Here is a 25,440-nt window from a genome sequence, read left to right as displayed (position 1 = left end):
AAAAATAAAAATAAAAACTTTTATATAATTATATAAATATCTGGGAGTAAACAATTATCTAATGTAAAAATATAATTGCGTGCATTCATGTAACAATCTTTACAGCATTGGCTTCCCATTTTGATTTTACATCCTGTAGATGCTGATCCATTCCACATCTGACGAACTACCATGAGCAACACATCAGAGTCGTGCCTCTGAATACAGCATCTTTCATAGAGGAAAAGGTCAACATTCAGTGAGAGGAAATCATCCTGCACAGCTGGACAGCCACAGTGCTGGATCATCTCAGTAAGAGAAAAGAAGAGAGAGCGAATACAAATATACAACTCTCAAGTGTACGGAGTATGAAGGGATGAGGAAAAAGAAGAGAAGAACAGTCAAACAGTCAAAGCCCTCAAAAAGCCAGTCCACTTCTACATTACTATACTTTACAACTCTGGTGCTTAGATTAAAAGTCTCCTACCTTAAGTATACGGCCTTTTTTTCCAGTAAAGGCCTAATACATGCTTAAAGAACCTGTAAGCTCACCTATAGAATCCCCTGCACTACCCCTAGTGCGTCACCAGCCACCAGAACCCCCCGCTGGACTCACAAGGGTGGCTAGATGTTCTTAAACATCACAAGCCACTTTCTCTGTTTCAAGCTGACCTTGGAATGGCCATTAGACATGGCTTTGAACTACTGGAACTCTCTCTCATAGACCAGTGTCAAGGGTCCCCCTGAGTTGATAATGACTTGCTTTCATAACTGCTGTGACATTTTGTGAAGGTACGCTAGGCGTGCTCACAGGCCATATCTCCAGAATGCAATGCTTCCTTTCCCCCTCAGCAGGTGCGAATCCAAGCTGCATAGTCTGCGATTTACAGTGCTGTGTTTGCTCATCCCGGAGTAAGTATAGGTCCGGCCCACGCATATGTCCAGCCTTGATAAGCATTTCGGCTCACTACAGTGTTGACACAAACTCAGAATTACCACAAAAGATTAGTGACTGTACAGTGGTGATGTTTGCTAAAAATATCATTGCTACAGTTCCTTGATGAAGCTAATTACCATATGCTATGCCATTATTGTTGTCTCCCTTGGATCAGTTGCTTCTGCTTGTACTATTATTATTTTTTTTAATTTCAAATCATAAAAGTGCCTGGTAAATGAGTAAATGTATTGCAATGAATAATGGCAATTAAATTGAAAAAAAAAGCTATAAAATCCACTACATACTAGAACTATTGTATGTATATTCGTTTTAGTTTTTGATAGGATTTAAAGAGTCTAATAAAATAGATTTTAAACAGTCCACTTCTGCTCTTGGTGGTTCAAATATCATCGCTCCAGCTCATAGAATGCTCACAACACTGCCAGGTCACCTGAAGATTAGTATAAGTCTGATGTTAAAAATTGAATCGCCTAGGCTGCTGAATGGCTAGTTCCTCTGGATGGAAAAAGAGATAAATGAACTCGCCAAATGAAATGAGGGTTGATGAAACTGATGATAGGCTCAGGCTGCTGAAGAAGTGATCCCAGTGGAGACCTTACAGTGGTCTGTCCCACTCACAAGACAAATTATATAATTAGGCGCATGTCTTAGGGGATGGCCACCTTTGCCCCTTTCTTGACATCTTCAATGGTAAATGACAGCATATCTTGCTAAAATAACTGAGCAAATTCATCTTGGTGACATACGCAGAATTCTCTTTACAGTTGTATTAATTGTCTGGTTTTGAAAAATCCCATGAAAATGACAATATGGACTCAAGGGAAACATTACATTTGATTATAAAGATAATCATGATTCTTGGGCAGGCCTGTCTGAGAGATTTGCATGAATCAAAAGCAAATTATTTAAACAGTACAGTAATTTGCATTAATAATATTGAAAGAGTCTATGAATAAAATGCAGTGTGGTATGGATGAATACATTGAATGGATTAATTTTAGGAAGAAGAAGACAGAGTTGTTCTTTTTTTAATGTAAAGCACTTCGGTTGCGTTATTTTCAGCATTGTTTTAAAGTTTTTGAGAATCACTTGAGAATCGTCGCACTAAAATAGGCTATATTTGTCTTGTTTTGAAACCCACAATTCTTTATTCACCTATGAAACATTATCATGCCACAAAACAGAAACGCCCTCGCGGACAGCTTCCTTTCATCACCTCGTGCTTATCACCGGCATTGTCAAAATGTTCGTTGCGGGCCGCGTGCTCTACAAGGGGCTCCGATTGAAAAAACAGAGCCCGGGCTCCTGCCTCGTCCAGGCAGGGTTAAGCCACCTCTCCAACCAGGCGGCCCCCAGCGGAACCCTCATTACTCAGGCTCCTGGAGCAGTCAGCCGTGTTGTGGTTCAGAGAAGAGAGGCTCCTTACCTGAGCATCACTGCTTCCACACGCGCCTTCACCAACCGGATTTGACAGCTCACGCTCAACTACAGCCTGCTGGAACATAGACATGATAAAAAATACATTCCCTTTGGTTCTCTGTGAAATGTCGATGTCCCACGTTTGCAAGGAGTATATGACAGCACTTAGTTTGACTTGAGACACCTTTTGGTGTCAGGTTTTGTTTGTTTAAATCTCCTTCAAGTTATAATTTGGAGTGTTTATGCACTCTGTATATTCAAATAAAGCTGCCATTTCAGCGTACAGGTCTTTGAGGTGTGAGGCTTCATTAAGTTTCTCCCTCCATGTGGTTCCTCTTCTGTAGAGGAAGCATATTTTATATTATGCGTGAGGTGCTCTGAGGACTACGCGGTTATACATTATGGAGAAAGAAATAGATTAGTAACCCATTTTTATTTATGTATTCATTTGTAGTTTAAATATAGCTGTTAAAATAATTATTTACACAAAAGCTTTCTGAAGGCTACAAATATAAAAGCAATAAATTGCTTAGACGAAAAGGAGGGCCAACACCATTAGCATTTATAGGCAATGTTGAACTGAAAACTCACAATTCATCTTGAAGTGAGGAATAAAGGTTGTCATACTGTGTAAAGAAAAAGGGCATGATAAAATGATTCATGAGCCCTATCCTGCTTTACTGTGCCAAGTGTTCCTTACGTGCTGGTCGCATTCAATTCACTGTTCCTCAATAATTAATTCATTATTATTTAAAACATTATCATGTATTTATTTAAGAGTTGAAATGATAAAATAAACGGATATTCTTATCTTTAAATAAGACAGGTGAACAGATCGGTGTATAAAGCAAGCAAGTGACTCAAGTAATCAAAATAGGCTATATTGGGTCAGCTGAGGCTCCTTTATTAAACACATTTCGAAAGAAACAAGTATATTTCAGATGGAACTCATCTGGGTAGACGTGTTATAATAGGATTTCTTTTCCACAGTAAAAGCGCTCTCGGAGATATCAAATAGATACTTTTTTTTATCATTTAAACCAAAATTGCCACATAGTTAAGAGAACATTTTCGTTTATATAAAAACAATCTTTTCGAAATACGGATTTAGATTGATTAAAATCTTCCAAATATAAAGTCTCTGAACAAAAAAAAAAAAAAAAAAAAAAAAAAAAAATTTATATATATAAAATCTTGCAGTCGAGTTCAAAATTTGCCTTTTCTGACAGGCAAAACTTATCAGACACGAGATTAACTTTCAAGAAATTGTATAAAAATGTCGAGAAACCCGTGTCTTTTCTCTGCGGAAATATGTCTTATAAATTTCGCTTTTATCCTTGATCCAAATGACAATTCCAACAGGTTTGGAAGATTCTTGTCGTATTTCTTGTAGTAGTTATCTAGGAATAAGTTAGCTACTCAGGTTTATTTATTTTTTTTTTTTAAATCGATAGCTCTAATTTCAGTGTATCTTCCATTTTTAGCAAAATTATTATATATTTTTTCGATGGATATAAAGCAATTCATACATTGATGGATGTTTACTAAATACAAAAGAGCATTAAATAATTCCCCCTTCCAAGCAAGTTCAACCAATTAAATTTATTTATGCCCTGCCTTAAAGAGCGGTATTCACTCTTCACAAAGTTCTGGGTCTATAGGACAAACATGTTTAATTGGATTAGCAGAGATGATGTCATAAACTACAATTAAGAGCTTGACTGTGCAAACACAGGCACGCGCTGAACGTGTTAGGAGCATAAGAATATGAAAGTTACTGCAAATAATTTTATAACTTGGCTACGATACGATTACGAACAAGTTTAAGTTCAAGCTTTGGACAATTTAATTTCCAAAATAACAGATCAGAACCAAGTACTTAAAAAATATCTAATTAACATTTAACAAAAGGTAAAAAATAATAATTATATATATTCATTCTGTCAAATGAATTCAATTTGAAGAGAGTAATTCAGTGACTGCAAACCATTAGAGAAACTGAACACAGATCATGTTTATATGTCCCATCGGACTCATCGTCCTCCTCCACAGTGTTTATAATAGAATTCATAATCTGACTGTGTTAAGGTTGTGATGTGACGCTATTTCTTTATAGTTTTTGATAACACGGTTTTATTTATATTAATTTGTGAATATTTTTAAGAGATAAAGTTAGAAATATCACATTCATAACTAGCTGAATGTACATTCATGACCTATTTAGCACCATATAGCCTATGCAATGTTTGTAACTGTTATTGTCTTAAAAAAGAAAGAATCTAATAAGTAATGTGAATGTGTTTTTTATGGCTTGTTTAATACCAGACACAGGGCGGACAGGGTGAGAGCACTCACGGAGAACCTGTGTCATTGGAAGGTGATAAACCAGCCGCTCGTGCTCCCATGACTCCATACCTGACAATTAAGTGAGCTGGAAAAGATGCAAGCATGTGTAGATGATCATAGGGTCACTCCGTGATATAGCCAAAGCGTTTATAGACGTCTCTAGAACAACATATTATCAGCTTGAAATTAATACTAGGATTTCACTTGCTGCCCCGGAAATCATAAGACAATGAAGAACTTGATTAGCTGAATTGAACTTTTCGAAATTGATCAAATTTACTGTATTATTTAACTGAACTGCACCAACACTGAACTGACCGGAGTTAAATAATTACAATATTGTCGTTTGGAGCTGTTTTACAGCAGAATTTGAGTTGCTCCACAGCTGAGTTTCTATAATTTGCTATAGCCTATATTTTCCGTGAAGCTGCTTTGAAACAACATGTATTGTGTAAAGAGTTATATGTAATTTGACTGACACCCTAAAAACGCAAATGCATGACGTCTTTTATCAGTATTTTACTTTTGTACACTCGTCAAAGCTTCATTTATCTTTAACGGATTGCAGATGAGCATGGACTTTAATTCCCAATTCACCTGTTACTCATTATAACTTCATGCAAGTACAGATATGAGCAGACAGCGAGCTATAAGAGCGGACAGATCATATATTCCTCTCGACTGCTCGGGCTGGATGCATCTGCACCGTTCTAGGGGGCTCAACTGCAAATGTCCTAACAGGCAAGAAGCAATAAATGTCGCCTTTATGAACAGCCATTCTCTTCCTGCCCACAATTTTGACAGCATCCGGCGGCACACTTCTTAAAGTTCTGTACTTCTTTCATCAGAAAGCCAGTGGGTGAGATGGTACAAGCTGCGCCAAGCAGTCAAGTCACACAGCAAGCTCACCAGCACTCAAAAGCGTATCTTTTTTATCGCATCCATGAAAGATATAGCGGAATTGTTTTAATTTCTCTCTAATACATGAACAGTTGTGTGATAATGAGCCAGCCGCCATAATATACATAAAACCATGATGCTCTGATTATCCTGGAGGCTACGCTACAATTGCACCATTTTGTCACAACAGAAGGAAAAGTCAATTTGGAGGGGGGCTGCCATGGGCTTATAATTGGGGAATCCACCCATGGGCTGTTCCTAAGATACTACTAACAGTGAGGTGGAAATTACATCTGCTCATAGTTCTGTATATCCCTGACGACGATGTTATTAAAATAAAATATAAAAAATTATGTTGCTTAAAAACGGCAATCCTTTTTAAATTGTCTTCTTTATAATGAATTCATCTCTAACAAAAACGAGTACACTTCATGGTAAATTATTATTACCTCTATAACAAATATTATTCATTTAATTAGATTCAATTAATAATTCAAGTGACAGACAACAATGCACAAATAAACATTTTTCCACCTTTTCATAAGATGAACTTTCATGAATACAGATACATGGGTCAAGTCAGCTAAAAACAAAAAAGTTTTGAATACTTTTTTTGTCGCACTGTAACGAGTCTGATTTACGTGGCCCCTCGACTCGAAGCCATAGCAACCGCAGACAAAGACCGGAGGAGGTTTACTGGGGTTTGTCCTTTGATCTGTCTCCATTTCAAATAAAGAGTCAGCTCAAAGTCTCCAGTTATTCAGAGAAACCTATCCTTCACTCAAGCACACATTCAGTATTCTGGCCAAACATTAAGCTTACAATACCACACGTGACCAAATCATCTTTTTAGCAGCTCATGAAAGGGGAAAAAAAGGGAGTATTAGGAAATATGGAACATGACTGAAAATAGAAAATTATTGGAAATTCATGTAGGCCTAAATGCATTTATATTACAATAAACTCACGTTGGATTGTGAAATCAAGTTGTGCGCTATTTTTGTTATTAATAATAATAATAATAATAATTATAATAATACAAAAAAAAAAAAAAAAAAACAAGAGTTCTGACCGTTTCTGGTTATAGCCTATATAAAAGTAAAAACTAAAATAGTTGAATACGCTGCATTGCACCTAATATAAAGAAAAACAAATAAAAAGGGATGAAGGGGGAAATAAATCCTACATATTACTCTTACAAAGGCCTATAGGCCTATATACATTTTTAAAGGGTCTATCTCGAGTCATGTGTATTTTTAAAGGAATAAAATAAACTTTGCACATATATTTCTAAAGACTTGTTTAAACTGATAAAATGCAGACATGAGAGCAGCACAACAAAAACGTGGGCATAAAAGCAGGATTTACGCATGTTATTAAATTTACTACTATTATTAGGCTATTATTATAGTCGTCCCTAAGGTAATAAAGTGCAGTGTTCAGTAAGTTAATATCCCAAATGCAATAATTTGTATTTTCTCAAAAGAGCTAAAGATATACTTTAAATCTCACTGAAAGCTGGGCATTTGAGTCGCATCTGCAGCTGCACAGCGCTACATATATTAAGTTATTCCATGTTAATGATATTCCAGCAAATTCAAAAGTCACGTTAGCCTACGTGCATAAAACGCCAGACATTTGACAACATTACTAGAGTTCAATTTTCACTCATTACACCCAATGCCAATAAATTCAATTTAATTTCAATTACACATTATTTCCAAAATGGTTCCTGCCTGCTCTTGTTGTAAACGATTCATTTTATTGCAGGGGAATTATCTTTGTTGAAATGAGTTTGTCATATACTATCTAGTAAAAGAATGAAGTCATTATTGGGAGATCCCTTGGCGAGAAATTAGGCGAGCAAAATCCTCCCTGCCACACGGGTCCCATTGAGATTAATGAAAAATATGTAAAACGTTTCCTTTTAATTTTCCTCTGAAAGCACTTTGCATACATGCATTTTCTCTGCTGGGTTGATATCAGATAATTTATGAGAGCAATCTCAGCACATAACCATCAGGACTGTGTTTCAAGCCTAATTGAGTGCTGTCAAGATTAGGTAAGGTCCTATTCGTGTTAATTGTATTGTACTCTCTTTGGGAATACTAGTAAGTGTATTTAAATAATTCCGTCTTGTGAGCTGAAAAGATTATGTCAATTTACAGGCATAATAGAAATGTCATGAAAAATGACAAAGAAGTGGGAGGAAGTAGAATTTCGCTGATCTATGTCGCGGAGACCGTAAATCCTCTAAACCATGAATCTTTGGCTACACAGATCATTCCAACATAATTCATAAAATGAATGGTGTCTTTAGTGCATGGATCAGGGTTAACTGCGTTGCTAAAAAATAATGTCACTTCACAAAAATTGATCACACATCATAAAGGCACAAAACCCACAAAGTAAGGGGCAGACAAAAAAGCTTTAGTTTCATATAAATCGACAATCAAATATATTTAATCTAATTTTCTACAAAGGCTGAAGTGACTGAAGTTCAGAGGTTATCATCTTAGCTCTTGTGTGTGCATGCATGGGGTGTGTTAAAGGGACAGTTACCCAAAAATGAAAATTCTGTATGACTTTATTTCTTTTGCAGAACACAAAATAATTTTTTTTAGAAGTACTTTCCAGCAGTTTTTGTACTTATAATTGAAGTCATTGGGGTTCAAAAACCATAACCCCCCCCAAAAAAAACAAACAAACACACGAACGCACACAAATAAAAAACAAATAGATAAATAATAATAAAAAAAAAATAAAAAAAAAATAGGTTATTTCTTTTCGATTAATTTTGCATAATAGGCCAATATTCTGTCTAAATTGTGTTTGAACAAAATACAAGCAAATTTAATAATTTAGCTAACTAAATGCAGGACGGTTTTAGATGAAACTCATGTCGTTGGCCTATTGACCTACGGGTCTCAGGCTCTGATCGAGAGTCTTGAAGACATGCTTAAAGAGCACTTACAGCAAAAGGGCTTGTCTGACATGAGTCCAAAAAGACGATTCCAAAGAAAATGAAAAATAAATGAGTGCAAAAGGCAGAGAGCATGGATGGGGGGGTTGGTCAGAGAGGTGTGGGCCGGGTGCCAGGCCGTCAGCTTACTGTCGGGCCCTTTGGGCCACTCACAGCAGCGGCTTCCATCTTTCTGTCTGCATCCCGAGGCTGGCACAGAGCTCGGGCCGAGTCGCTCGCTACAGACACTATTGATCACGCCATATTCATTCCCGTTTTATGCAGAGGCCTCTATTACCATAGTGACCAACTGAACCATCAACCATTCCCCCCACCCCCATCCCAGACAAATCCGCCCCAGACATTTCTGCCAAATATGTCATCAGCTCGTGGGAGACCAGCAGCAAGGAGCCGGAACATAGCGTACTGTAGAATGTATTCATGACAAACACAACATAAAAAACAACAACGCCCTCAAGGGTGGAAAGGATGGTCATTCATTGAGAATGACATCCTGGAGTTTTATTTGAAAAGAGGCATTCTTGACAAAGTGTGTGTGAGGAACACTGGTGAAATGGACAACGGCAGCACGTCTTTTGAGCACTTGGCCATGTTCACGGTGACTTCGACGCTGGATAGAGAGATGGGAACCACTGACCGGGAAACAAAGGCATGGAAAAATACTGATATTTACATGGAGCGAGCCCTCGCGGAGCCCTTTGTGTACGTGTTTGCGAGTGAGCGTGTGGCACGGCGCGTAGAGCTTACGCCAGGCTGCAGACGCATTCAAGCCTTGTCTTGAAGAACAAACTGGCTTGCTGTGTCCCGTGAAACAAAGGCCTACAATTTAGAGTGGGCTCACAGGCTCATTCTCTCAATGTTGGTTTTAGTAAATTCGCGGCCGCTTCTTGGCAAATAGCGCTTTGATGTTCCGGGGCCTGGAGGAGCCTTCAGGCTGAATGGAAGCTCGACGGCAGGGCAGCTCTGTTTGTTTGCCCTTTCGTTGGGCGCACACAACCTTTACCACAGCCAATCGTCTGCCCTGACACCAGAGAGGCAGGGGGCGGGCATGACACACACACAAATGCAAACTAAAGCAGAAAAGAGTAATGCACCAGGAATTTCAGAAGACAAAATAATCAGTCAATTAATGTGAAATCAACACATTAACTAGAACATCATCTCTGTTGCTGGTTAAACAAATGCACAGGTCGTATTTGGCTCTTGACGTGAAGTGCAGGGCACAGCCAGCATGGTGCAGATTTTGATGTCTGAGGAACTCAAGTTTGGCTCACTTTCCCTGAACAGTTGAAGCCATCGTGACAATGTTCTGAGCTTGCTTCAGAGATGGCATGTCAATCATACTGCCATGAAAGGTGAAAGCCCCCTGAGGAGAAGAGAACAAAACTATGGTTGAATAACAATAAAGGCAGATACTGTCTAGAAGAACATACCCTACTACACAGTAACAATGCATATATGACACTACAAAGAAGGGCAGGATGGCTATTCATAAATTCCCTAGAGAAAACCAAGAAAAGAGCCAAGGAGAGAGCCAACGTATATAATACATATACAATTTTTTTGTAAGGGATATATTTATTTAAATTATTTTGTTATTGGTGTCTGTTGTAGAAAATCAATAATATCCAGTTAGCTTCTAGTTTGAGCCTGTGTTTTATTGAGGTTGGTTGGGAATTTGCAAATGCGTAGGAAAAAAGCCTAAGGATCACGAGTATGAAAATTGAAACATTCTTGACAGATGCAGGAATTAGTGCTGGAAGCCATTTATTTGCATGCTAAATATTCCTATTCATTGCACCAATGTACTGAGCCGAATATTTCAATAAGCCTAATCAGTCCAGACCTCATAAGAGGAAAGAGTTTCAATAATTAAATGACATATGCATAAAAGAAACTACCACCATTACATTACATTTAAGATGCAGCTTAGCTGCATATTTAGAGTGTCTAAAAATGACATGTTGAGAGGCAGAAAACCTCAGGTGGGTACTTTGCAAACATTTTCTGTAACAAATCTGCAAGGAGATTGAAGAGAGCGTAGAAATATACAGGAAAACGCAAAATAAATCGAGCAACTGTGTCCCGGAATCTCAGTTTGTGAGCAAAGAGCCGAGCGGGGAGTGTCGCTGACGCACCCCCAGGCCATCCTTAGCGTAAGAATTACTGGCAGATTGTACATTACTAGCACATCTCAGACACGCGCAGCCCTACCGAGCAGAAAACACAGAACTCAATGATGCACAAAATTAGGAACTATAATATTCAACACCTCATTTGATTTTCTCCGACAACAGCTACAGTGCATCATGTATCATGGATGCTATATCAGGCTGGAAAATAATACAGATCTCTGTGTGGAAACTCAGGAACTACTGAACGTGCACCTTTCCCAACTTCTGATGCTCCTCGAATGCCACGATCAGCTCCGTGGCCCACTTGATTCTCTCTGGACTGGGGGCAAATTCCTCTTGAACAACTTTGATCTGGTTGGGGTGAATCACTTGTTTTCCTAGAAATAAGAGACAAAATTAATCCCTAACAATTTAAAAATAAATAAATATTCCAAAAAGAATAACATATTCAATGGCCCTGTCTCAGTAAATAAATAAAGACATAAAATATTTTTTAAATCGTTAAATACCCTTACTTCAGTCACTTTAAAAAAAAAAAAAACACCCATCATAACACGTACAGGCCAAAAATTCTACAACCAACAGTCTCCAATAATAAGAGTTAGTAGTATTCATGTGATCTTTAAAGGTCAGCCCACATGTACGATACAAATTAATTTATTTAGGTATAAACCTTTTTATTTCTATTTTTAGTGCAATATTAACAGTCTAATCCACTCACATTCAAAACTCTGTAAAAATAAATAAAAAATTAGGATTATTCCTCCACATTTAAAGGGCTTTGCTCCAGAGAAGCAAAGGCACTGGCACTCCAGTACAGCTCCCTGACCAAGAATGAATTTAAGGGACACAGCAGGGACAGAGGATGCTATGAATTATGGGTGTCATCCCGATTTTCGCCTTGTGCCCCGCTGAACTCTGAAACTTTACTGCACGCTTAGTTACACTCCAATCTGAGGCAGCCTCTGTGAGACTTGACTTTCTGCTTTTATTACAGGCCCATGTGAGAGCCACATGCATGCAGTCACCTCAACACACCTCACACACATACACACACACACACACACACTACACATAGATATAGATGTCATGGACAGCAACAACTGATACCTCTCATAAGCTCAGATATGCGTGTTAATGACCCAACGCTGGGGTGAAAAATTAGTGGTGACTACAACAGATGACCATAAAATGATCCATAATCTGAAGTCAGGAATCCATGTACTTACTACCTACTTTATCCATAAAAAAAAAAAATCCAAGAAAAAGAAAAATGCTTAAAGATAATCTTATCAACTAAAATGATTTCTTTCTCATTGGTTTAAATTTTTTAATTTGAAACTATTATAATTATTATTTATTTAGGGTCTTAAAACAATGTGGATGCCATTTTCAAATATACATTTCCTTTTCCTCCCTGCTCTGCAGCATCGGCTAAGAAGCTAAAACGGATTACGGTCATGACGGCAGAAACCTTATTCTCAAAAATAACATCTGTCCAGCATTGCACCATAATAATCAAGAACATGTTCCCAGATCAAACCTCTGGGTGATGAGGCTTAATTTGAGAAATATCTGTTATGTTTTGCTTCAGCGCGTCTCTTAAAACAAATACGGAAAGGTAGCAAGCTGACAGCCGTAGAATTTAATACATGAGAAAACCATTAGCTCCATCTGTGGCTCTTACCCTAGTTAACCCCTCTGAAACAGCCTCTGCCATGTGTTATCCATTGAGTTCCCACATAATTTAGCACACAATGTTACATATTGCAGCGTAATGTCAGTCATATGTTAACACAGTCTTGCAACAGCACAGGTGTTACTTTCTGCATCTTTTACACATTGTCGAAGCCAAATGCTGCAAGATACGACACAATCTGATGATGCAGTTGGGAGTGAATGAGGCGTCAGGTTAACCAATGACAGCTAAGCATGCGCTTCAATGTAAATAAAGCAAACCAGCTTGGTGACTGCGTTTTCTTATAGAGCCAACAGTGCTGCAGACGGAAAAATCACCAGTGTGTGTGTGTGTGTGTTTGTGTGTACTGTCCCTCTGCTGCTCTGGAGGAGACGGCCTGTTGGATCAACACCCTAAAGCTGAGGCTCAAGGTCCATGTTTGTGACGCCCATCCCAGAAAAGACTGGCAGGGGGTCGTTCCCTCACATCAACAAAATATGCCCCTTCCCCAGACTGCCACCTGTTCAGGAGCTGTCTGTTTTGAGCCAGCTAGTGACAGAGTGAGCAAAGTGGGCATGGTGAGCCCTTACGCAGCGACGCTATTGGACGGTTGCTGTGCATCATTATCACTCCCCAATGCCATTCAGCCAATCACGAGGTGCCATCTGGTTTAGGAACGTCTGGTTGGCTCACTACCATTTAGCAGAGTGCCACTGTCAGATGACTCTCAAAATCTCACATAGATGGACAGAATCTATCAAAAACGCAGAAAAAACAACTTAAAAGAATGCAAATGAATAAAATGAAGAAGGAAAATGTTATTACGTCTGAATTAATATAATGGAAAAAATATCTAACCTTTTTATATATTTTCATTTTAGGAGACCAACAAATTTTTTTTCTTATTAATTACATGACACCATATCTATGTAGTTATGACTAAAAGTCCTCATAAAGAAATAAACATGGGGCAAGGTCAAATCACAGGTGAGGAATTCAGGGAAATAATGCGTAAAACACAATGTGTGCAGTGCTACATACAAGAAGAGAGGATATCATTTATGGTAGATGCTTTTTTTTTTGGCCTTTCTGATTTGATTTAATTGCTTGTCTGTTGATAAAGATGTACCTGTTGTAGTATTCTGCCCAATTATTATTTTAATAGGAATATAATTACTTTATGACAAATGCTTTATGTTAAATAAAATGCCTGAATATTTAAAGGATTTGAAATTAGTCTGCCACGCTTTATCTAAGAGCTCACTGAATTAAATTTTCTGATTTAAATTCTAAAACTTTAAAATCAGAAACATTTCCTAAACATAAACATACAATTATCTGATTTAAAATAAACAAATGCATTTTCAAAATACAAAATGTGTTATTTCAACTAACCCTGTTATTTATAAAAAGCATTCTGACACCCCAATTGCTGTATTTGCATTAGTAGTGATAGATTTGCTCATGCAAGTCTAGTGCAAAAGAAAAAAATACATAAATACATTATCTGCATGCAATTTCAATTGCCTACGGACAAACACACACTCACTCACTCGCTCACACACACTTCACACTGAGGGTGTAAACTGTAAACAGTGTTTCTGTAGGCCTCCCGACACAGGGACCTCAGACTAGCAGTGGCAAACAGAACGGCGGTGAGCTCAGCGCATGCAACACGAGGAGCCGCTCCAATTCAGACTTGCACGAGCGGCAGAAGAGAGTCATCAAACCCAACCCCACCTGCCTAATGACAGGCTGCTGAACAGAGCGCCCGGCTGATGGGCTGAAACATGGCATCAACCCGCAGGCTGGCTGCTGGGGAAATAAAACAAACAACCTTGCAGTGGCAACCCCAGAGATATCCTGGGATGCCACAAACCGTAAAACAATTATAAAAAGTAAATTGTTTGTTGGCTCACATACATTTGTGCATTTCCTTATAAAATTTTAGCATGGTAGCCACAGCTACAAAATACACAAAATACAAAACTTACTTAAGTAAAAATGTGTTAATTTACTGCACTGTAGTAGCCATTACAATCTTCAAGGGGGAAAAAAATGAAATAGTTTACAGGTTATCCAATAATAATTTATGATGATTTTACAGTAGTAATAATATTATGGTAATTTGGAGAGACTATGGTTATCATTGTAATTTCTTTTATAATAGTTGTTAATACCCTTCGATTAATCAAATAAATGCTACTAAAATAGTTTCTGTATGAAAAGCCTTTTTAAAAAATTGAAAATGCTGTTTTAAATTAAATCCAGTGATTAAATGTGTTAGATTAGATAATTTTGATGTTAAAAAAGTAACAAGACGGGAGAAAAGCGAGTGATCTTTAGCATTGGAGTGCTGTGTTCTAGAGGAATGGCAGTGCTAGTGTATACAGAGATGTGCTGGGAGAACGGTGTGTATTCTGCAAACAGCAATTACATATTCATTAGCGGAGGCTCAGAGGAGGGCTGTGTCTGGCCTCCCGTGGCCAGTTACCCGCTCACCAGGATTCCACACACAAACACACACACACACAAACACACGTTGCCTGGCTACAAACCCACACAGCGCTGAGCTGCGACCATACGTCTATCTCCAACAAACACACTTGTAAGTAATGGATACACATACACACAGGCAAATAAAGAGACATGCACGCATGCGTACACTGATAAACACATGCCGGTAACTTTCTTTGAAGTTTCATATATGCAGTACGTTATTAAAAGCTCAGATATTAAAATGAAATCATCTATGCAATATAGAAAGCATAATAAAAATTAACATAAATATAAAAAAGAAGCCACAGTTTTGAAAATTTCACATAAAAATTCTTAATATAACCACTGTTATCACTAAAAAGGTAAAACATGAGATGTAGAGGAACTCAAAGTTATAAGGAAATAATACTTAAAAATACACAAAAAACCTCACTAATCTTTAACCACTAATAAATAAATAAATAAATAAATATTATATATATCATAATATTTCTAAAATAACACACATATATATATATATATATATATATATATATACTGATAGAGCAGAATTTGTATTTTGTATTTATATATAAAAAATTGTGTTTTTATGTATATACACACACACACACACACACACACACAATTCATCAAATATAGTTATAATTATATATATTATTTATAATTTATGAAATGTAATTAATATTTTACACACATATTTGTGAGGAATTCTGCAGGCTAAATACAAATTGTGCTCTATCAATAGCATCTATAGCAAGTTGCCTGTTACCGTCTGTATTTAAACCAGAATATTCATTTAAGACAGGAATATTATGATGTCAGTCTCTTCAGCCAATCAATGTGTTCCCTTGCATGATTTGTATGTGCAAGAATTTTTTTTCCCGTTTATGCCAGTATATGCTCTATATGCAAATGCATGTATTTTCATTGAACTCCTAATCATGTCCAAAAGAGCATTTTGTTGGAAGATCAGGTCAGTATGTCATACCGTAAGTGAACAGAAAAGAAAATGTATGTGATTTAGCAATCAGCGTACCAGTGAAGCCCATAAGCGCGCCCTCTCTGGCCTGCTGCCTCAGTCCTTCCACATCCTGATAGTCGATGTAAACAAGGTCGATCGCCTGGAGGCCGAATGCTTTGGTGGTGACCACCACTTTCTGCCGGGCATACAGGAGTTCTTTAGCATCTTTAGTGCGTGTGGCTCCTGCAGGTTAAAAGAGATCCGACACCAGATTTTTACAAAAATGTTATTAAACCCAAGCATCATATACGAGATAACGATGTGCAGACAGAAGGAATATTAATGATATATTATCATACAAATACATATTTTTCATCAGTTAATAAAAATAAATGGTATTATTTGAGGTACTGTCATTCAACAAATAAGTGAATGAAGAAGAATAAAGGTATTAAATAGTGAAATAAATAGATAGCAGACCTATGCTGGCACAGAAGTCATCTGACCCGAAGACAACTCCATCATGATGAAGACCTGCCTTTGGCCCAAAATCTCGAAGTGCTTCACACACTGCCTTCAAGAGAAAGAGAAAATGAAGAGCTGTGCGGAGTGTGTGTGTGTTTGTGTGCGCGTGTGTACTTTGGCACCCAGTCAAGTCACCCAGTCAGACGACTCTAATTTTCCCCAAAACTCCCTTAATTGCTGTCCATGCCTCTGTTCTTTATATTGTGTTTAGAAATGGAACTATATCAGATATTAAAAAAGACACACACACAATTAATGGCCCGTCTCTCTCCGTGGATGGGGAAATCTAGAAATCTGTGAAGACCGTCCAAGGCTGTAACTAACCCCAGATCCAGGACTAGTGAGAGACAGTCTGGAATGTGATATGACCGTGTCAGGCACGGAGCAGATGGAATTTCTTGAATGCTTTTGTTGAGTTCCAAATTAATTTCACTTCTTGCTGTGACTCTGCAATATTTCCCTGTCTTGGCTCTGCGATTCCGTCTAGCCAGCACAACAGAGGGTTTGGGGGAGGGGGAAAGAAAAATAATCAAAAGAAAAAAGGAGCTGCATATTTTATAAAAGGACAAAAACATGACTGTGGCCATTTTCTCCCTGATGGGGGCAATTTTGTATTTTCAAATTATAAAGTTGTTATTTACCTTAAAATTCAGCAGACCCACAGCAGTTTCCACAAAGGTGACCAAGCGGATGGGTTCCTTGAGCTCTCTGCCTTTTAAGTATCGCTGAAACCTGTCAACAAACTGAAATGGACACACACACAGTCAAAAACAACACTTCAAATCTCATTTAAAGAGATGATATTACTCAAACGCCATGCCTAATTAAATTGAAAAACTTCTGACTCAGGGTTTTGGAGAAAGAAGAAGAAGAAGAAGAAAGAAATATTGCTTCAAAAACTTGACAGGATTCACACAACTCCTGTTTCACAGGGGCCCTCGAGATATACTACAGGTTCCTGTCTGAATTTACAAAGAAAGGAGCGCTGAATATGAAAAGGGAAAGGATGAGATTTGAGCTGTCTGGGAGCGCATTTCATTTCAGTTTTATGCAGAGCCTCGGCTTCCCCCAGCGGACAGACTCGTGAGACTTGCGACGTGTGATACGACACTTCTCCACGCTATTCATTTTCCCACTAATATTTGAGCTTATCTAAGAAGGCTTTAAAATGAAGTTTGGTGCTTTGAAGACCAAAGCATTCCGATTTTTTCCAACAGACCAGTTCACAGCTAGCCGTGGACTGCCAGTGGGGTTGCCCAAATTCCAAAATCTATCATCTGGAAACACACAAAAGCTCCCTCTGTCAGATATTTTCTTTTAAAGCCTGTACAAAAAAATAAAAGGAGGGGGGAAGGGAAGGGAAGAGGAAAAAAAAAAAAAAAACTCAAAGCAGAAAAGTGTAATTCCCTGTCCCCCATTCCGTCTCTCTTTCACACATCGGGGACAGCAGATTAAAATAACCTCAGGTACGTCAAGGCTAGTTTTCCAAATAAAGGCTAAAATATCCCATACACACTTGTTTTATTAGCTCAAAGAATATGCCTTCATTGAGGGATTTTTTTCTAATGGGGGAATTTTAATCACCTCCCCATTCAATCTCAGTAGGATAAATCATATCTGAGAGATTTGCATAAATATAAACCATCAAAGACTTTTCATCTTCAAAGGGGTTTTCAAGACCCAATAAGCTTTGTACTGTAATCATCTGAGGTCACAACCCTGCAGGAGTAATGCTGCTATGGCAACATAAAAACGCCAACGGCTTAGCATAATATTCCTCTCGAACGGAGAAAAGGGAGGGAGAGGGAAGGGCCTGTTTGGCGGCCTTTCCATTTCCTCACCGTCTCTTTTATCAGACGCCACACTGCCCTCTCCGACGGCCCTGGATTTTTGCACAAAAAATAGCCACTTGGCAGCAAAATGAAGCGTTTATGTCGCCCTCAATCAAATGAAGAGAGAGGCACCATTAGGACATTGACAAGTGACAAAAAATTACAGGTGTGCTTTTGCTGCGCTGAAGTTTCAATATTTACACAGTCTCGGAGGGGAACTCGACATTGAACCACACTTGCGCAAACGCTAATACCACTCTCAGGAGACAAGCTTTTCCGGTCCCTATAGGCCGCTTGCAATAACCCACACTTCACAACACAAGTGCCAACCATCCACCACGATCCGGATGGGAACGAGGCAGGGATTTTGGGGCGAGGGAGCCGCAAGAGCAAAAAAGGCGGCAAGTGGATAAGTTTCAATTAATTCTCTTCAAAAGAGGGCCAGATTAAATGTTTCCGGCCTGCTGAAGTGCTCATTTCACCGTGTGGTGGTGAAGGGGGGGAGAATTAGGAGCGGACGGGGAGGGACGGGCTCGAGCTGGTTCCTTTCAGGACTCAGTAGTGTGGCGGCCAAAGAATGCGCACAGCTCCGAATCTGTGGGAGAATTGTCTGCGGACAAAAGGAGGAGGGGGGGGAGAGTTACGCCTATTATAGTCCAATAAGCCTTGTCAGTCAAACAAGCACACAGAGAGAGGATAGAAAGGGAGAGTAGAAGATTTTCACACAAAAGGAAACAAGTAAGTCCATCTTTTAGCAACAAATCAGTCTGGAGGTTCCTCTGCTCATCTACGTGAAAAAAGGGAAGAAAATAAACAACAGAGGGATTTAGGGGCGGCTGCCGGGACGAGAAGAAGAGAAGGAGGAGAGAGAGATAATCAGGCTTGTAGTGGTACGACTTTGTGTTGTGTTGGATTAGACACTCACTGACTGCTCATCACAGACACAAATACCCAAGGGAAAAAGAGATATTTAATGCTACACAATAGCATTTGATAGCTGATGATTATTCTACGGTATAAAAATTTATTTTAAAGTAGCACTCAGTTTTTACTATAAAAAGCTCGATTATGTCTTGATGCTCCTTTCATTTCACAGTAAAACATGTAAGAACAACTGGATTAGCTAGTAAATACAAAAAATACTAACTTAGGCATCAAAACGCTGCTGTTTTCAATAGTTTATTTAGTACGTTGTTATTTGACTTAACTTGCAAATGACTTAATGTTCAGTTTTCCAATAGTTACTATTAGTATCCATAGTCTCTGCACTAAAATTGGTTAAAGGTGACTGTATAACAGCAAATGGAATTACAAAAATAATAAATTCAGTTTTAATGAAACAGGTTTGTTTGCCATTGGTTGGCCAAACAGGTGGTCCCGCCCTCACATCATGTCATTGGTTGAGTCAATGTTGCCATGTCAGGCTGCAAACAGACCAATAGTGGCACAGAACCACGCTCCTTTTGAGAAGAAATAACCTGCAAATGACTTAACAGATTTGTTCTTTTTGAGTATAGTTGTCAAGAATAACGAGATACCAAAAATATATTGTAGCAACAAAAACTGCAGTAACTACGGCATTTTTACAGAAGCTAGTGACCACGGTCAGTTGGTAAGGATTCTGTATAACCAAGTGTGACAACATATCCAAACTGTCCAATGATCAGAGCTGTTAGGGACAGCAAAAAGGAGAAAAAGAGAAAGAGAAACACCCTCTGCTTTCATGTTTGTCTCACGCCACTTTCAAAGCAGTGGGCCCATGTCAGGTCAGTGCTACATGACTTCCTCTCCGCTCACAATCTCCCGTATCCTGCTGCGGCTATGAGCTCGACCGTGTGCAAAGCATGTGGAGAGCATATTCTAACCCCCACCACATATGTGTGCACTTTTTAATGCATTCACACACACTGTATTACCCAATGTGACATATGTGTAGAGGTTGTATTGATTTTTGAGTGGCTAAGTGGGTAGTGAATGGCTGATGGTGTAGGTAATTTTACTGTGAAAATGGGTTTATTTTTATTTGTGGGATGAGAGAGGTTTCCGAATTCAGCAGAATGCAACAATAATTTCATTATACATATATATACATACAAATATATATTTTTTCGATTAGATTAGATTCAACTTTATTGTCATTGCACATGTAAGGTACAGGGCAACGAAATGCAGTTAGCATCTAACCAGAAGTGCAATAAGCAGAGGTACAGGATATACAGTGCCTACAATATGTTACATATGTACAGAAATATACAGATAAGGCAGTACTATGGACATAATTTACAAATTTTAAATACTATCAGTATGATATACAGATGGGTGATATGAACATACTATACAGATGGATTATGCAGTAAATGTATGTACACTATGAGCAAAAACTATTAACATAATTACAAATGGATATGAATAAGCTATACATTAAGATATATAAACACTAGTGCAATGAACATTGAAAGTGCATAGAAAATAAAAATTTCCAGTACATAGTACTCAGTGTGTAGATGGATTTTTATTTTATTTTTTAAACCGATTTAGTGATGGGGAGGGGTGGAGAGTTTGTAGTGGTGTGTGAGGGGGTATCATCGGGCAGAGTTCAGTAGGGAGACAGCTGTAAGGAAAAAGCTGTTCCTGAGTCTGCTGGTCTTTGTTCGGAGGCTCCTGAAGCGCCTCCCAGAGGGCAGTAAGTTAAACAGTCTATGGTCAGGGTGAGAGGAGCCCTTAAGAATGCTGCGAGCTCGACGTAAACAGCGTTTTCTCTGGACTTCCTCAATGGCAGGAAGGTGGTGTCCCTGTGATGCGTTGGGCGGTTTTCACCACCCTCTGCAGTGCCTTGCGGTCAGCAACTGAGCAGTTCCCATACCAGACTGTGATACAGTTGGTCAGGATGCTTTCAATCACATACCGGTAGAAGTTCACCAGGATGGCTGGAGACAAGTGGTTCTTCTTCAGTGTCCTAAGGAAGAAGAGGCGTTGGTGCCTTCTTGACTAGGCTGGATGTGTTGGTGGTCCAGGTCAGGTCCTCCGAGATGTGGGTTCCTAGGAACTTGAAGCTGGAGACACGTTCAACAACCATCCCGTTAATGTGGATGGGGTCATGCGTGCCACTTTTCTTCTTCCTGAAGTCCACAATAAGCTCTTTTGTCTTACTGGTGTTGAGGGGCAGGCTATTGTCAGCGCACCATGCAGCCAGGTGCTGTACCTCCTCCCTATAGGCAGTCTCATCGTTGTCTCTGATGAGGCCAATCACTGTGGTGTCATCAGCAAACTTGATGATGGAGTTGGATCCATGCACAGGCCTGCAGTCATGGGTGTAGAGGGAGTAGAGAAATGGGCTCAGCACACAGCCCTGTGGTACGTCGGTGTTGAGTGTGATGGTGGAGCAGGTGTGGCCTGACCTAACATGCTGAGGTTTGTTGGTCAGAAAGTCCATAATCCAGCTGCAGAGGGAGGTGTTAACACCCAAGTCTCCAAGTTTAGTGGTCAACTTGGAGGGAATGACGGTGTTGAATGCTGAGCTGAAATCAACAAACAACATCCGTACATATGTGTTGTTGTTATCCAGGTGTGTGAGTACAGAGTGCAGTACTGTGCATACTGCATCCTCAGTGCTCCTATTGCTACGGTAGGCAAATTAGTGTGGGTCCAGTGTGGGTGAGAGGCAGTTCTTGAGGTGTGCCAGGACCAGTCGCTCAAAGCACTTCATAACAATGGGTGTGAGTGCTACGGGGCAGTAGTCACTCAGGCACGTTGGGGAGGAGTGCTTCGGCACTGGCACAATGGATGTGGACTTAAAGCATGTTGGCACAGTTGCTTGGGTGAGGGACAGGTTGAAAATGTCGGTGAAGACCTCTGCGAGCTGCTCTGCACATATCCTGAGCACACATCCAGGAATGCCGTCGGGGCCAGCAGCCTTGCATGCATTGATCCGGCTCAATGCTGTGCAGACATCTGTGGAGGTGAGTTTGAGGGTCTGATGGTCTCCTGAGAGTGTGATCTTGGTGGCTGTCTCCTTGTTGTTATTGTCAAAGCGAGCATAAAAGTCATTTAGCTCATTAAGGAAGGAGACGTCTGTGACCGTCGGAGTGGAGTTGCATGGCTTGTAGTCACTGATGACCTGGATGCCCTGCCACATGCGCCGGGGGTCAGAGTTGGAAAAATGTTCCTCTACCTTTAGCTTGTAGCAGTGCTTGGCCTTCTTGATGCCCCTCATCAGGTTAGCCCTGTATATGCTGTAGGCCTGAGCGTCATCTGATCTGAAAGCAGTGTTGCGGGTTTTCAGCAGGAGCCGCACCTCATTGTTCATCCATGGCTTCTGATTAGGGTACGTTGTGATCTGTTTCTCTGTTATAACATTGTCAATGGAAGTATTGATGTAATCCAGTACAGAGGTGGTATATATGTCAATGTCCGTGTGAGAGCCACTGGCAGCCTGAGAAGCAAACATACTCCAGTCCGTGTGTTGAAACTTGTCCTGAAGTACAGACTCTGCTCCCATTGGCCACACTTTGATGGTCTTCACTGATGGCTTCACACGGTTGATGAGGGGTGAATACTTAGGGGTGAGAAACAAAGAAAGGTGATCAGACCGTCCCAGGTGGGGGAGGGGAGTCGCGATGTAAGCTCCAGCGATGTTTGTGTAAACATGATCCAAACTTTTGTCTCCTCTAGTGTGGCAGGAGACATACTGATGGATTTGGGGAACACTGTCTTTAAGTTGGAGTGATTAAAATCACCTACAACAATAAATGCAGCCTCCGGGTGTACAGTCTGTTGTTTACTAATGGCCGCATGCAGTTCGTTCATAGCAAGCTTGGCGTTAGCATCTGGGGGAGTATAGGCTGCAGTTATAATGGTGGAAGTGAACTCCCGCGGCAGATAGAAAGGTCTACACTTAACCATGAGAAACTCTAGGTTAGGTGAGCAGTGTCTTCCAACAATGTCAGAGTTCGTACACCAAGCTTTGTTTAAATAAATGCACAATCCTCCGCCTCTGGTTAGGGGTGGGCGATATGGGAAAAATATCATATCACGTTTTTTTTTTAGAAATATCACGATTCACGATTTTAATCACGATTCTTTGTCATGTTAGTTTTACTATTTTGGTTTTACAAGTTGTCTGAGCATTACAGCCAAACTAGAAAGACAAAGACGCATGGCAGATATTTAGGCCAAAGTGGGTGAAGATAAAAAATCTTTTTCATTATTTTATCTTTCTTATTAAAAAATAAGAACAAAGATGCACATTACAAATACACATAATATACAAATAAAAAAAAAGTGCTTTATTTTCAGGTACAATAGGTGTATTTAGCAGAGCATTCAATGAAATTGAATGAACAAATATAAAAATAAAACGCTACATAGACTGATTCCTAAAGCAACTGTATTAAAGTTTTTCAGTCAAGAATAGTGAGTGAATTTTATCTTTGCGTTTTGTTGTTTTGTTAACGTTAAATGAATAGTTCCCCCAAAACTAAATATTCTGTCATCTGTCTGTCAATTCTGTCATAATGTTGTATTTTTATACCATCATTTACTCAAAAGTTGTTTTAAACCTGAATGAGTTTCTTTCTTCTGCTGAACATAAATGCTATTTTGAAGAAGGTGGAAAACCAAACAGTTGCTGGTCCTCAGTGACTTCCATAGGATTTTTCTTTCCTACTATCAAAGTCAATGTGGACCAGCAACTGTTTGGTTACCCTCATTCTTCAAAATATCTTCTTTTGGGTTCAGCACAAGAAATTAATAGAGGTTTGGGAAACATGTGAGTGAGTAAATAATGACAGAAATTAAATTTTAGGGTGAACTATCCCTTTAATGACAGTCGACAGCATGTTTAGTGTCCTGTCCCTTTAAGAGCTGCACGCATCTAATATACAGGCACGTATCCGTTTCTCTCTTTAACTATTTACTTTCATTTTAGAGATAACCAACTCAGTCTGTATGTAAACCTTGTGTGTTTTGACAGTATTAGCGCAAAATATAACTTAGTTGAGTAATCAGGCGCTCGCGCTGTTAAACAGGCGTTTTAGTGCGCGTGCTTCAGGTGTATGCGCTCAGAAAAAGCGCACGTCAGACCAGCGCGCGAATGAAACATTTAACCATCAAGGCTTGTATGCAAATAATGTACTTTTGCGATCGCGAATAAGTGCAGTGTCCTGTCAGAGTAACTCTACTGCTGTATGTCGTGTTGTACAGTAGAGACAGAGGCGCCAGAACTGTATTTGACATAATGTGTTCTGTAGCACGATACTACGATATTTCTTAAAAAGCAGATCGTGGAGACATTTTTATCGTCCACGATCAAAAATCGTCATATCGCACACCCCTACCTCTGGTCTTGCCGGAGTCATCTGCCGTTCTATCTGCTCGGATCGTGTAGTGTCAAATTAGATCAATAACATTATTGGGTATGTCGCTATGTAGCCATGCCTCAGATTCCAGATTTTCAAATAGTTGTATCTCGGTTTATTTATTCAGCTTTCAGATGATGTATAAATCTCAATTTCGAAAAATTTACACTTAAGACTGGTTTTGTGGCCTATGGTCACATATGTAATATATATAAATTTTTTACATATACTATGTTTTTTATGGATTATGTTCAAGAGATGCCAAATATTTGAGAAAACAAATTCAAAAGAAAGCAAAAGACAAGATGGAAGTGAACAAGAATTAGAGACAAAAATATGAACACCTGTCAGCAATTAAAAAGGGAAGAAACACTGAGCGGCCCGGGAAATATATGAGCACTAATTAAAACCACTAGTTAAAAACTTCCTGCTTCTAGTCTAAACTAACTGTGCACAACAGACTAGGGGCCCCCTCCATCTCTCAGCTTTCCTCCCTCCCTTCATCTACCTAGTTAAGACATTGTGGCTTCTTTCAGGTCTTTTCAGTGGTCATGCGGAGTAGCTGAATACTGCAGATTTGGGCTGGGTTGGCTGGTTGGGGGAAATGAGCTGGAGGGATTTGGGGGCTGGTGTATTGGCTATGCTGGGGGCCACCAGGGGCTGCCTGGCAAAGGAAGCCCTGCTTTGATGGACGAACAGACGTCTAGAAGAATCCTCCACACCTCTTGTAACACACACACACACACGGAGGTGATCAGGAGAAAAGCGTGTTTTGTGGCTTTCAGTCCATGTCTGCAAGCTCTTAGACCATCTGTAATGTCACTGACTGACTGACCAACCATCTGATAATGAGATCTATGCGAGTGGTT

At 39.4% G+C, this 25,440-nt stretch overlaps 1 protein-coding gene across 1 annotated transcript in view; it reads right to left on the bottom strand.

The window, feature by feature from the left end:
- Window positions 1-8,172: 8,172 nt before the first annotated feature.
- clybl (citrate lyase beta like) overlaps window positions 8,173-25,440 on the bottom strand; it is a 69,444-nt gene continuing 52,176 nt past the window's right edge. The window contains exons 4-8 of the mRNA XM_079426752.1: window positions 17,025-17,126; window positions 16,339-16,432; window positions 15,934-16,101; window positions 10,973-11,097; window positions 8,173-9,951 (exon numbers count right to left, since the gene is read on the bottom strand). Coding sequence (XP_079282878.1) covers window positions 9,856-9,951; window positions 10,973-11,097; window positions 15,934-16,101; window positions 16,339-16,432; window positions 17,025-17,126 — 585 coding nt within the window. The 3' untranslated portion in view covers window positions 8,173-9,855. The remainder of the gene's footprint in view (window positions 9,952-10,972; window positions 11,098-15,933; window positions 16,102-16,338; window positions 16,433-17,024; window positions 17,127-25,440) is intronic.

Source organism: Barbus barbus, assembly GCF_936440315.1.
Source record: "Barbus barbus genome assembly, chromosome: 10".
Taxonomy (NCBI): Eukaryota; Metazoa; Chordata; class Actinopteri; order Cypriniformes; family Cyprinidae; genus Barbus; species Barbus barbus.
The sequence above is the reverse complement of the archived record's forward strand: the minus strand, read 5'-3'. Positions and strand labels throughout refer to the sequence as shown.